Genomic DNA, 13,651 nt, shown 5'->3' with positions numbered 1-13,651 from the left:
GTGATATCAAATCAGATAAGAAGAAATGGAACAGAGGAGGAAGAGGGACTCAGTCAAACTATTGGACAAAGAGCAAGCCCTGTGGTTCGATTGGAGATTATGGGGTTCAAAAGGAAATTTTAAAAGATTGGCAAGACGGGATGGGCTGGGGTGGATAGGCTGGCTGGTCATGGCTAAGGAGACAGGACTAAGAACATGCACTTCGCAAGTAGAGGCACTAATTGCGCCCAACAGGAGACCACTGTGCCCAAGAGACACTTGAGAGTGACTGCTGACCAGTCTTCCCATATTTTAACAACCAGTGCCTTACAGTTAACACATGAGTTGCTATCAGCCCTGCTGGTATTAATAAATGCACATGCCTTAGGAACATGAAAAATGAATGAGTTTGCTCTAAGGCACTAATTAAACTATAGTAGAGAAGAAGAATTTATTTTAAATATGCCTGACAAGAGTGGGATTTGCCACCTAGTAACAGTAATTTTGTAAGAATGTGTTGCCCTTCAACCATGAACTTAAGAGAGTAAAATATGTGAGCCTCAGGACTGTTTTGCCTGGTTAATGGGTTTCAGGGAGAACAGCCAGCCCCTCCAAATGGCACTTATCGGGGACCCCCAAGGAAAGCACCCCTCATTTTACTGTCTTTCAGGTGGCTTGAGGCAATGGATAAAGCGGCCCATCCTGTCCACCAGGTAAGTGTTCTCGATATTTATGGCGGCCTTCATTCTGGTTTTCTACTCAGAGGGGCAAAGGATCAAGTCAGATGCTGGGCAGTCCACCCTGGGACTTCTCGGATCTGCTCTAAAAGCTGGGAAAGAGGATTTTAAGTCAATAGAGTTTCCTAGTCAGAGTCTAAGGGGAGCTTGCATTCCTGCTGCTCTTTTTCTTTCCAGGAGTGTGTGTGTGTGTGTGTGTGTGTGTGTGTGTGTGTGTGTGTGAGAGAGAGAGAGAGAGAGAGAGAGACACTGCTCCCATTGAGCTCAGTGAGGAGTCACAAAGGGGGTGGAATTTGTTTCACAGAGAGCAATCCTGTAGCTCCCTGTGAGGTTAGACACTGCTGCTGTTTTCTTTTCATTCCCAAAGTCCAAGGTGTCTGGAATGGCTTGGGATAGCGCTGTGGGCTGAGCAGCTTATTAGAAAATGAATGTTCATATCCTTGTTCTGGTGACATATTAGGCCACTTGTCTTGCACTGTCCTTGCTAGCTCATGATTCCTAGCCTTGGAGCAGTATAATTTTTAACTTAGATTTGACCTATAAACTGACAGATAACTTCATAACACCAACAGGTGAGTCACCACATTAGCCTGAAGGCACTGATATTCCTTTTTCTGAGCTCATGCTATGACCTGGGGGAGGCGGGGAGTAAGGAAAATTGATTTAATACCCAACTGTTCCATTTTTATACTCTGTGTATGATTTCTAACAAGGGGATTGATTCCCTTTAAACATGTTCATTTCCTCACAAAATGGCATATAAGCAAAAGGCATTTTCAGTCAGTTACCTTCTGTACATATTTTGGCACGTGTCTATTTTGGAAAATTCGCCTCGTTTGAGCTTGAGTGCACTGCCCCGTGCCCTGTAACTGTCCTTCCAGAACAATCGCTGGCATCGTCATATGACAAACAATGGGACTTGTGTTTCATATCGCCTGGAACACAATGCTCCCTGCACGCACCCACCTCTTCAATGCGTGCTCCCAGCGAGCGTCAGTATTTTAAGAGGGATCTTTGCTGCTAATGCCCTCAGTGTCTGCAGCCCAGTGAAAAAGAAACATCCAAACCCCCAGTGGGCTCCCACTTCGCAGCAACCAATAAAGCCCGCTCCACATTCTGAAATCTTTCACATGCCTTGTTAAAACGAAAGAGCCAAACTGAAACTAAATAAAAAGAAACTGGCCCTGTGCCAGGCAGGTGTTCTGATAAAGTGGGATAAAGCACTGTGTCCTGTGCCTCGGGTCAAGCTCCCCTGAAGAACCCGCCTCTAAGGCCTATGGACTGTGGACTACCCTCCAGGGTAGAGGGTCTTGATTTATTGTGGGCCAGCCATAGAGCTTAAGGGCATTTAACATGCTCCATTGAACACATGGGATTTCTAGATAAAGTAGAGCATGAACCAGGGGCTACTGTTAGTCACTGTGGACCTACCTGGAACAGGGCAAACGGGGACCAAACCCTCATAGACAGTGCCATTCAGACTAGTCTTTGCTGAGATGCCTGTTTCCATTTCCTTTCTATACATCACTGGTGTCTCTTTGATTTTCTCACAATAGAACCCAAAGACAAGGGCTGTCTTTGGACATGAAAGGGGAGACATTCTCTATGGCCAAGAGATGAATTCAGGTTTTCTGGCCAGTTGCTCAAGTATTCACATGGCCATAGCAATAGAGTCACTGAGGACTGTGGCTTCTATGGGGTCCAATAGCCTGGGTGGGATGCCGCCGGCCCAGGGGATCTCTGGCGCAGGCTGATCACTCAGCAGCTCCCTTTGTGCCGCACCTGCAGAACCACGTCTGGGAAGATGTCACTCTGCACAACAGCAGCCTCCCTCCCCTGGCTATCAAGAACCCGGAGTGCCTGGGCCTTCTGCACCAACTGGACAGAAGCACAGCCGTGTGGGCCCAGCACTACTGCATTCTGAAGGATGGCTGCTTGTACCTCTATGCCAGCATTCGCTCCACCCAGGCCTCAGGTACGGACTCAACTTTCACATGAAATAATAGTGATTACAATAATAACAGTAATGACATGTTAGCTTTATGGAGCCCTTACCAAGTCTTGTGCTATGTAATTCACCTACATTAACTCAGTTATCCTCCAAAGAAGAGGTACTACTATAATTTCCATTTTACAGAGAAGAAAACTGGCTGGAAAGTCTTCATAACTTGACAAGATTGACTGAGCTCTGAGCACAGCTAAACTCCAGAGCCTTGCCCCTGACCCCATGCTTTTACTGCCTGGAAATCAAAAAACTCAACTCTATTCTTTGGGACACTGATGACATTCAGAGTCAGTGTAGTGATGGGTAATGACTCCACCCTTTTCTCACAGTATCCCTAATCTTAGATAAGTAAGTAAAAGAAGAGAACTTTAGCTGTCAACTTTCCCTGGGCAAGTTCCTAAAACTTTATTTCCTCATTTATAAAATGGAAACAGCTATCTATTTCACAGGATTATTGTTAAGATCAAATGATTGCCAATGGAATAACTTAAGCTCTACATAGAAAGCTCTCTACGTAAAAAGCTCTTGATATTTTATAGACCTATATAGGCATATATACATTTTTTATATTTATTAAATTGTATATATTAAAAACTATATATACATAAAACAAGTATTTAAAAAATACAATTTAATAATAAAATAATTGTGCCTGATTTCTACAAGAAAGATTACTTAACCTTCTTATCATTTTTGACAAAAGAGATCATTGGTGTTTTGTTTACAATTGGACTTTTTCCAAAATCCTTAAATAACTAGCAGTAGTGAACATTCTGCAATCTCAGTCATTTAATTTCTTAGGTTTAGGTTTAATTAACCTAGAAAGACATGGCAACTGGGAAATTAGTATCATGTGACAATTTTCTATCTTCTTGAAAAGGTACAAAAAAGGGACAAAGCAAGCATGATCCATTTCTTATCATTCATGATGAATAATAGAATAATTCTCCCCACTTAATCGTCCTTTGGTTTTGATAGTTAAAACATGACCCAGAATATCATTCAACTGTTAAGAGATAGATGGCATCTCTAAGCACCTACAGGACAGCCTGTTCCTGTTCAAGTCCAAATCCACAGCTTCAAGCACCTGATACCAGGAATGAAGTAAACAAACCTCCAACCTGGTCATTGCCTGGGACTTTTGTTATAAAGCATCATTATAAAAGTCTGAACATTTTAATTTCCAAATCAATGAAGCTCATTTTCAAGAGACTGTTTCCATAGCTAGGGAGGAAATATTTAGGATTGAATGCTCAGATTACTCCAAACTGAAATATTAACACGGTGCTGCCAAACCCTTAGGGCCAAAGACAGCTGCTGATTCCAAAAGTTTAAAATATCCAGTGGCAGCCACTAGATGGCCTCCCTCAATCTGAAAGGTCAGAGGAGGCCCTACTTAGAAAGTCCTAGTTGGAGAACTGGAAAACAGCTACTAATAAATGGCCCTGGCCAAAGTTGCCGGTTCGTTCCATGGTCATGGCACATACAAGATTCAACCAAAGGCCCGGCCGGTGTTCTCAGTGGTTTGGGTCAGGGGACCTATTCCTGGTAGGGGCATATGCCCAGGTTGCTGGCTTAATCCCCAGTGGAGAGTATACAAATGCAGCTGATCAATGATTCACTCTCATCATTGATGACTCTCTCTCTCTCTCTCTCTCTCTCTCTCTCTCTCTCTCTCTCTCTCTCTTTCTTTTTAATAGCAAAGGTGGAAATTTATTAAAGAACAAGTACAGACTCCCACATGGGGGGAGGGAAAGTCCCACAGAACTGAATCCCATGTAGGGAGGGGGAAGAGTCCCCTCTATCTCTCTTTCCCTCTCCCTTCCTCTCTGAAATCAATTTTAAAAAAATCAAACCAGTGAATGCATCAATAAATGGAATAACAAATTGATGTTAAAGCACCCTGCACTCTACCCAAACATGGTCACATTCTATTTCCTTAGCACATCCTCTTGGTTTTTTTCTGACCCATCTCTTTACTTGTGCTAACTCCTTCCCCGGAAACAGTCTCCACCTACTGATTCCCTAACACAAGTTGTCCCAATTCTACCTGTCCTTCAAGTGCTTGTTCCATTGTTAGCCGTCTTTGCTATAAAGCAAACCCAGATGGTCCTGAATAAACAAGCATATCCCTTTTCTGAACTTGCACACCAACCTATTTTATGACTCTTATCACCCTCTACTTTGTATTTTTATCTTTATTTAAGCAATCCTGTCTCTTCTAAGGCATTATATGCTCAGAGATATAATGTATGTTTAATGAATGAATGAATGAATGAATGAACCATGTTACCTCAATTGGCCATTATTCCCATGAAATGTGAGAAGTTTGTCATTCCTTCATTTAGTAGTAGATTAAGATTAGAAAACTGCAAACTCAATTCAAAGATAAAACCAGAACTCAGGCCAACAGATAGATGCCTGGCCTTCCTGCTATATCACACTCTTTTCAGTTATTTTTCTAATTCCTTTCTAGAAAATATATTATTTTGTGGTTTAAAAAAATACTTAATCTGAAGCCATTCATTCTTTCTCAGCCTTAAGTCTTGAATATACCTATCTCCACATGTCATCAATTTCTAGCCCAAATTATCTCAAATATGATTGAAAGGACATTTTCCTTACTGAAATTCCAACAGAAATTGTATATCTAGGCCATGTTCTAAAATAGAGGCCTGTGGTTTTTAGTTTTACATGACTCTGCTCTTCCTTGAATAAAAAAAAAAATACCACTTGCCTGAGCACATACCTTGTTCGAAAAGGTGCATGTTACTGCCACCCGCTCCCTCTTCCCCCCTGACAGCTGCTGGGGCCCCACAGAAGTGTCTCCAAGGGTTAACCAGGTGGCTGTTCCAAAACTCTCCTAAGGTCTTTACCCTTCCCTAGATTTCAATTTTACATTGACGTTTACAATCTATTTCAGGGAGTTCTGCTTGACCTTCTTATACCTTTTAACTTCAATCATGATCCAGACGTTCACAGCCAGTGATCTGGCACAATAAAACTAAGATAGGATCTATGCTTATCCACATCTCCGGTGGGAAATTCCCAGGATAAATATGCCCATCCCCGTTGCCCTGGTCAACCACATGGTTTTAGAGGACTGGACCACACTGCTCTGGCGTATTGAAGTGGGAAAGTTAGCATGTATTGTTGGATGCTCCCTATGTGTCTAGGACTTGGATAAGCACTTATGTTATCCGCTGTTATTTCATAATAATAGATGAGAAACTAAGGCTTAGAGAAGTTAACAATATCCGATGGTCACCCAGCTAGTGACAGCAACAAAATGTGAACAAATGCTATCTGAATCCTGTGCCCAAACTCTTAGCCACAGTGCTACGGGTAGTCTTCCCTGACAGAAACTAGTCTTCTGAAAGTAGCACTCAGTCAATTGGGCTGTTTGTCTGGTTTCTGTGCTTTGGACATCAGCAGTCCAACTATTTATCACAGGAGCCGTGGGAATTGTGAGGACAGCAGAGAAATGGCTGAACCCATGATGTGTCATAAACATTACAGGCACTCAAATACGCCATTTAACTTAATTGTGTTACATGCATAGAATGTGAATCATTATATTCATAAAGATTATACAGAGTCCTATACTCATTTTCAGTTTTTCCCAGTGATGCCAAGTGAGTGGCCTTGGTGCTGGTCGAATCTAAAAATTCCTCCTTTCTTGTATTGTCCAAGCTCTGCTTGGCTCTGGCACATCCCAACCTAGTCTGGTTCCTTGTTCTCCAGCCCTGTGAAGGTCAAAACCGATTATCATTTATACCAAGTTGCAGGTTTTGACCCCATTACTGAGTCATGCAATCAATGTAGTAGGTTGGGAGCAGTATTTAAAAATATTGATAGAATAGAATTTGAATTGAATTGAATAGAAAATATCATGATATACCACAACATTTCCTAAAATTTTGTCCTAAATGTACAAAAACATGTAGAGATCTGTTTCTCTCACAGGCAAAATAGTTGGGAAAATACAAAAATACTGTCTCTGAATATATGCTTATTCAGTCAGTTTTCTGTTCAGAATCGTAGAGTCCTTAGAAGGGCTCTTTCCTTTCTGTTATCTTTATAATATCTTGATCATATTAGTTGATTTCTGTGGTCACCACTTCAAAGAGACATGGCCCATGGGCTATAGCATTCTTGTTGCTTTACTGTTTCATTTTTATTTATTTTATTTTTTAATTCACTGTATTCCATTGATTGATGTACTTTATGAACATCTGCTATTTATCACTTCTGAAAGTTTCTGTAATATTTCAAGCATGACTTATTTCTTGTAACAGTCATCTGAGATGCTAAGACAATACTGAGGACAAGAAAGGGAAGACAAGAAGAAATAACAGTGAAATGAGGAGAAAGAGCAAGATATGAGAAGCCACACAGCCCTGATTTCCTGTAAAAACCACATCAGATGTGAATCCCACATTTTACTTTCAGCTAGATAAATATGCCTCTAATGTGTGTTGTGGGAGTTAGAAATAGCCGCAGACAGTTCCCTGAAGTCCACCCTTACTGTCAAGGAAAGTGCTGGTACTTTCACAATATGGATTACTGGCTTGGCTGTGCCTGTTAATACTAAAGAGGTATTTTGTGAGGATTCTAGAAGCCCTTTAGTCAAGTGCCTTTTTACAGGCCTGAAGTCTTTTTTCATTCACCATATACTTGATTTTTTCCCCCCCTTTTATCTCTCTCCAGCCAAAGCTGGAAGTAACAAGTTGTGACTTTTAACTACGCTTCCTGAATAAGTCACATCTAGGTCTGTGAGCAAATGGAACATGTAATGCTTGCATAGTTTTTGTGAGAAATCTCTGTCCAAAATTATGCCAGCTTGCTATTTATTGCTGTTACCCAGAAACAGATAAAGACTAGCCCAATGAGGTCACCTCAAAAAAGGTAATTGGGTTATAATTGGATGTCTTCACTGCCAATCATTTCTACACTATAACTAGTTAGAAAAGGGTCAGATAACCTTCCTGTTTGTAGCAGACACATTTGGACAGTATCTTCTCTCCATTCTAAGAAAGAGTAGGGATAGAGGAGGATATTCTTATCTGCTCAGATAGATTATGAAAGGAAATCTCATAAGCAGGAAGATGTCAGAAACCAGTGTAGCAAGATATAAATGCTGTGTGCTATAGTTTAGAGCAGAAAATTAAAACAGCAAAATTACCCTCTGAATTGTCTTTAGGTAACCTAAAGTCCTGAAACATCTACCACATTGCTTATTCCACTTCTAGCATATACCTCCAAAACACATATCTATGCAAAATATGTACATGAATATTCATAATATCATTCATAAAAAAATTTGAAAAAAATCCAATTATCCATCAACTAGTGAATAAATCAATAAATAAAATGTGATATATCCATACAATAAAAAGAAATGAAGTACTGATACATAATATAACATGGATAAATCCTAAAAACATCATGCTAAATGAAAGAAGCCAATCGCAAAAGACCACATATTGTATAATTCCAGTCATACTAAGTGTTCCAGGAAAAGTAAATCTATAGAGACAGAAAATAGGTTTAGATTGCTTAGGGTTAGGTTTGGGCAGCAGATGAGGCATGACTACAAATGGGTATGAAGCTCCTTTTAGAGAGAGAGAGAGAGATAAAGCTTCTTTTTGAGGGGATGAAAATGTTATAAAATCTACACGAATAAAAGAGAAATATGTAAATTAGTCGTGCCTCCACACGATGCGCACCAGGCAATCAGGAGGGAATATGTAAATTAGCAAGACAAATATGGTAGCAGTCCCACCCCCAGCCACTCCATGGAGTGGCTGGGCAGGGCAGGACACCTGCTATGAGGGAGAGGGTGGGGGGTGGAGAGAGCTACTGGAGCAAAGTGAAGACTCTGGCTGGAGTCACAAAGCCTGTGAATACTCCAGCCAGAGTGAAGGTGGAAGGCAGTGGCCAGAGCAAAGGCCTGGGTCCCGGGTTCCAGAGGAAAACCGATGTTGGCGGTCAGGTGAAGGAAGACCTATTGCACACATCTTCGTGCAATGGGCCTCTAGTTAGATTATGATCATGGTTATACAACTCCATTAATACACTGAAAATCATTGATTATACTCTAAAAATGGGTGAATTTTATGATGTGTAAATTAAAGTTGACACATATAATGCAAAGAAAGAGGTCACTCTCTGATTTTAGTAAAAACCATTATACTGGGTCTACATAATAATAATAAAAAAAAAATCCAACCATTTCTAAAATAAATGTTTTCCTAGTAGTTCTAAAATTGACTTTTTTAAATGAAAATTTTTTTAAAATTTACTATTATATCTAAATCCCCTTATAAAATAAACAAGTTTTCCTTTAATTTTTAAAGTCTAAAAGCCACTCATTCGGTTTATAAAAGTTTTCCTTTAATTTTTAAAGTCTAAAAGCCACTCATTCAGTTTATAAAAGAAAATATATTACTTCCTAACAGTGCACATTGGTACCAAAAGGAAATCAAAAGTCACCCACATTCAAAGGGACCAGATTTTCTCTGACAGTCCCTTACAAATGCATGGACATGAAGTAGTTACTGTGTTAGAGTAGCAAAAATCCAAGTCATATTTTTGTCAGAATAGTGCACTAAAGTGACTCGTAGGGGGAGGTGGGACATGAGAACAAGAGTTAGCAAGAGTGCCGAAACCGGTTTGGCTCAGTGGATAGAGCATCGGCCTGCGGCTTGTACCTTGGTTGCAGGCACATCCCCAGTGGGGGGTGTGTAGGAGGCAGCTGATCGATGTTTCTCTCTCATCAATATTTCTAGCTCTCTATCCTTCTCCCTTCCTCTCTGTACAAAATCAATAAAATACATTTAATAAAAAAAAAAGAGTTCGCAAGAGCAAGAGAGAGGTTTAAATATCTCATCATCATTGCTAATGATGCTGCCCAAAGTCTCCGCATGAGATGCAGGTTACCTCAAAGCATCAAGACACCATAAAAATAAAAAACAACACTCAAGCATTTGACTTTTCAGCACCTTCTACATTGATATCCTCTCCCTAACCCCCAAATAATGGGAAGGAATTCCATGCCAAGCAATCTGTAACCACTAACATAGATTCATCGGACCATGGGGAGGAAATTATCTTCTAAAACTAGTCATTTACTCTCATTTTAATTCAAGTTGGCTCCCTCACTTCACCCTGTGGGTTCATATTTTAAATGTGCTTTGCATTAAATATGCACAAAGAAGGTAAGAATCTGTGTTGGTTATAAAAACTGCTGGCGGTCTACATTATTCTTCAGAAAGAATGCCTTTCCTGGGTGGCATGACTCAGGGGTTGAGCATTGACATATGAACCAGGAAGTCATGGTTCAAGACTGTAGGCTGGATCCTCAGTATGGGGGCATGCAGAAGGCAGCCAGGCAATGATTCTCTCTCATCATTGATCTTTCTGTCTGAAAGCAATAAAAAAATATTTTTTAAAGAAAGATGCCTAAATAGTTCTGCCCAACCAGTATCATTAAATTTTCCTCTAATGTGGTATTACAGGTATAATTGTTTGATACCTAAAAATTTATCTCAAAATGTGTTCGCCAGGTAAAGAAACTAGCTTAGTAGGCCCATAGTAAATCAAAGCTCAGTACCAAACAAACAGTAAGAAGATTGCAAAAATGAAAGCCAGAAAATCCAAACTTTATTACCAATCTTGCCATTAATCATTAATGGCAAGACTAAAAAAGAACAGCTGGAATACAGTTTACTTCAGAGGCAAGTTTTTTTCTTGATATCTTTTCAGTCTCATTTTCTCTATTTTAACTCTTTCTCTATTCTCCTCACTTGCTTTTTCTTTTCTTTCACTTTCTATAGGTGGCCTATATCTGCAAGGATATAGGGTCAATGAGCAGACCCTTAGCTTCAAGCAATCAATAATTGAACTCACACCTCCATCTGAAGAATTCAAGACTTTCTATTTCTGTGCAGAAAATAAAACAGAAAACCAACGGTAAGTCAAGATCTGCACATTTCTTCTTCTTTATTAGTCCTGGCGAGAGCCTTCATAACAAACCCTTATTCTTATTTTCCAACTTCAACTCTTATCTTCAATCAAATCACTCCCTTTCTTTGCATAATCCCTCCATAATTACTGTTACCCAGGATTCTTTTTCTTTCAATGCATGTGACTCTTCTCAAAGTATTATTTTCAAATAAAAAAGGAAGTTCACAATTTTTCCCAAGGAAGTGACTTACTCAGGCTTCAACATAAAAAAAAAAAAAAATAATACCATAATTTGTGAGGTTGTAATTTACTAATTCAGATTTGCTATTTCACCTCCTATCACATAACTCTTATTGATATGACCATCTGAATTTGATCATTTTTTTTTTTGTTTTGTCATAAGCCATTGAATAACATGAGACTTATCCATCTAATTCAATATGTTCATTATACAACTTGGTATGTACAAATGGGCACTTGATTCATAATGATTCTGGAGAAGAAAAAGTGCTAAATTTAACAAAGACAAGATCAGGAAGCAAAGGAAGTGTGCTCTGGTGTCTAAGAGCGTCCTCCTGCATCTCTCAAGTCTCCCTGTCCTAACTCCAATCTCCAACAGAGCCGTGCCCTCCTACCACTTGGTGATCATTCCTCACCTCATATGAACACTTTCTCTTAACTAAAACTAATAACAAGTATCTAATAAAAAAAAAATTCACAGTAATTTATTAAAACAGATGATGTAATAAAAATTTCCAGAGACATTTGCAAGAACTAGATACACTGTTTTAATTCAAAGGAATAAAACTCTGAAAGTAGAATTTCAGGATCACCAGCAAGTGACTATTTGAGGAAGGGAAAAAGGATCTCCCTACACCTTCCCCCATATGTAAATCTTGTCTGTTTCATTCATTCCTAGAGTGAGAGGAAAATAAATATAGAATTGATAGATATTATCCAAGCTTTTCTTTCTTGGGATGGTACTAGACAATTTGGTTGGCAAATGACTATGTTTCCCTTGAAGGTGAAGCTCCAGTTGGCATATTCAGGAGACAGAGTTAACTTCTATTCAATACAATGGACTGGCTTCTCTGAGAGGAGGTTGAATAGTTGGATCTCACCACCAAATCTATCAGTGGATATTATCAAAAGGAAACAATATGTAATCATTACAGAAATATTTCAAAGCATAAAAGCAAGAGTTTCACAAAGTGGTTCATTTTATATCATTTCTTACACTTATTTTTCTTACACAAAAAATAAGTGTAAGAAATTATATAAAATATTATCCTCTTAGATAATCACAAAGCACACTAACTTATTAAGATACCTTGCCCTGATAATAAGAATCCTGGTTAATGCTCCATAGCTCCCATTACCCAAGCTTATCTGACCCAAACCATTTTTTAAATAATACCTATTAACCACCCTTAGAATAAATGTTATATATGCACTTTTGAAAAAAATCATCCAAGAAAATGAAAGGAAGGGATTGGGGGGGGGGGGGGTGGGGGGGAGAAGAAAAGAAAGTTAACTGCGATGGTTTCCAAAATTTAACACAGAATTATTTAACCTAACTAAATATTTGATTGCTATATGTTTGGGCAATTATACTTTATTTTTAAATAGAAACAGAAATATTTTTTAAGGTCCTATAGTTTCATTATTCACTATTTACAAATATTATATTCTCTTTTGATTCTATTATTTATATGAACATAGTTTTATTTCAGAACTACAATTGCATATTTCTCATGTGGTGTTTTACATTTTTGTTCAATCCAAAACCTAAGAAGCATTGTTCACTTTATTGATCTTAAACTAAACAACCAAAAGAAACAATTAAAAAATAAATGAAATGATTTTGTAACATTTCACCTTCTTAGAGTGGGATGATTTCTTAATAACTTGTCATGCACTGTTATTTCTGCAGCTGGATTACAGCTCTGAAAATGTCTATCAAGAAATGGCTTCCTTTGCATCAGGCTATTCAAGACTTCATCAATCGACCTCTAGAGGAGACCAGAATGTAAAAAGAAGCCTAATTTTAAGAGAAAATATCCACAAAATCATCACCAGCTAGTTGTGGGGATAAACAAAAACATTTCTCATTATATAGCTTTTCAAATGAATGTTTCTCCAATATAGTAAAACTCTGTGATAAGATTATAGTTTTGTTTTTTAACTGAAGTATCAAAATTGATGTGACATTCAAATAATCCAACTTATGTCAACATCATTAATCCCCCCCTCATGTTTTCCCCCTAAGGCTGTACATATTAGCATCAAAATATATCATGCCCTATCACCTTCCTGTCTTTTGAAAACATAAATACAATAAAGTTGATTTATTTATTTTCTCTTTTTTATTCTTTTCTAAATGTGCTTTAGCTGTAGGCTTCTTAGAATGCCTACAGGCCATGATGTGGGAAGCTGATATTTGGGAAAATTAAAATCATGGAAATGAAGTGACTTAAATTATGAATAAATAATTCAGCTAAACAAGGTCCTCTTATAATCAACTGACTCAAGTGACTCCTAGGACTTCCCACATGAAAAAAAAAGTAATATTATTGTTATAAAAATTAAACAAGGAAAGAATTAGACTAAATTTAGGGGAGAAAAATGCAAAGGCATAGGTCTTATTATTACCTGGATATTTATCATACTGTCGGGGGCAAACACAAAATAATTAAAAATGTCTTGCTCTTGATACTGAAAGTGAAATTCAGAGAAATTAAAAAGTGAATTCTAATCATTGGGTTAATTTCTCAAGGGAACAGTCCTTAAGTGTATCCGAGATGTCAGGATGCATTTGGAAGTCCTATGCCTGCACTAAGGGAACACGAAACAGATTCCAAGGAGTTCAACTACTAGATTCAAGTGCCCTGCAGCAACTCAAAACTGAAAAGAAGAAATCTTGTCTTTTCATAAAATCATAATATTTCAGAATTCATGTGGG

At 38.5% G+C, this 13,651-nt stretch overlaps 1 protein-coding gene across 1 annotated transcript in view; it reads left to right on the top strand.

The window, feature by feature from the left end:
* The window catches only part of LOC311621098 (uncharacterized protein), a gene marked incomplete at its 5' end in the record, with an annotated part of 112,364 nt that extends 99,321 nt beyond the window's left edge, over positions 1-13,043 (top strand). Inside the window, 4 exons of the mRNA XM_084880850.1 lie at positions 650-692; positions 2,505-2,691; positions 10,560-10,695; positions 12,623-13,043. Coding sequence (XP_084736976.1) covers positions 650-692; positions 2,505-2,691; positions 10,560-10,695; positions 12,623-12,722 — 466 coding nt within the window. The 3' untranslated portion in view covers positions 12,723-13,043. The remainder of the gene's footprint in view (positions 1-649; positions 693-2,504; positions 2,692-10,559; positions 10,696-12,622) is intronic.
* Positions 13,044-13,651: the final 608 nt, after the last annotated feature.

Source organism: Pipistrellus hanaki, assembly GCF_964339955.1.
Source record: "Pipistrellus hanaki genome assembly, chromosome: 4".
Taxonomy (NCBI): Eukaryota; Metazoa; Chordata; class Mammalia; order Chiroptera; family Vespertilionidae; genus Pipistrellus; species Pipistrellus hanaki.
This window is presented reverse-complemented; position numbering and strand designations above follow the sequence as displayed.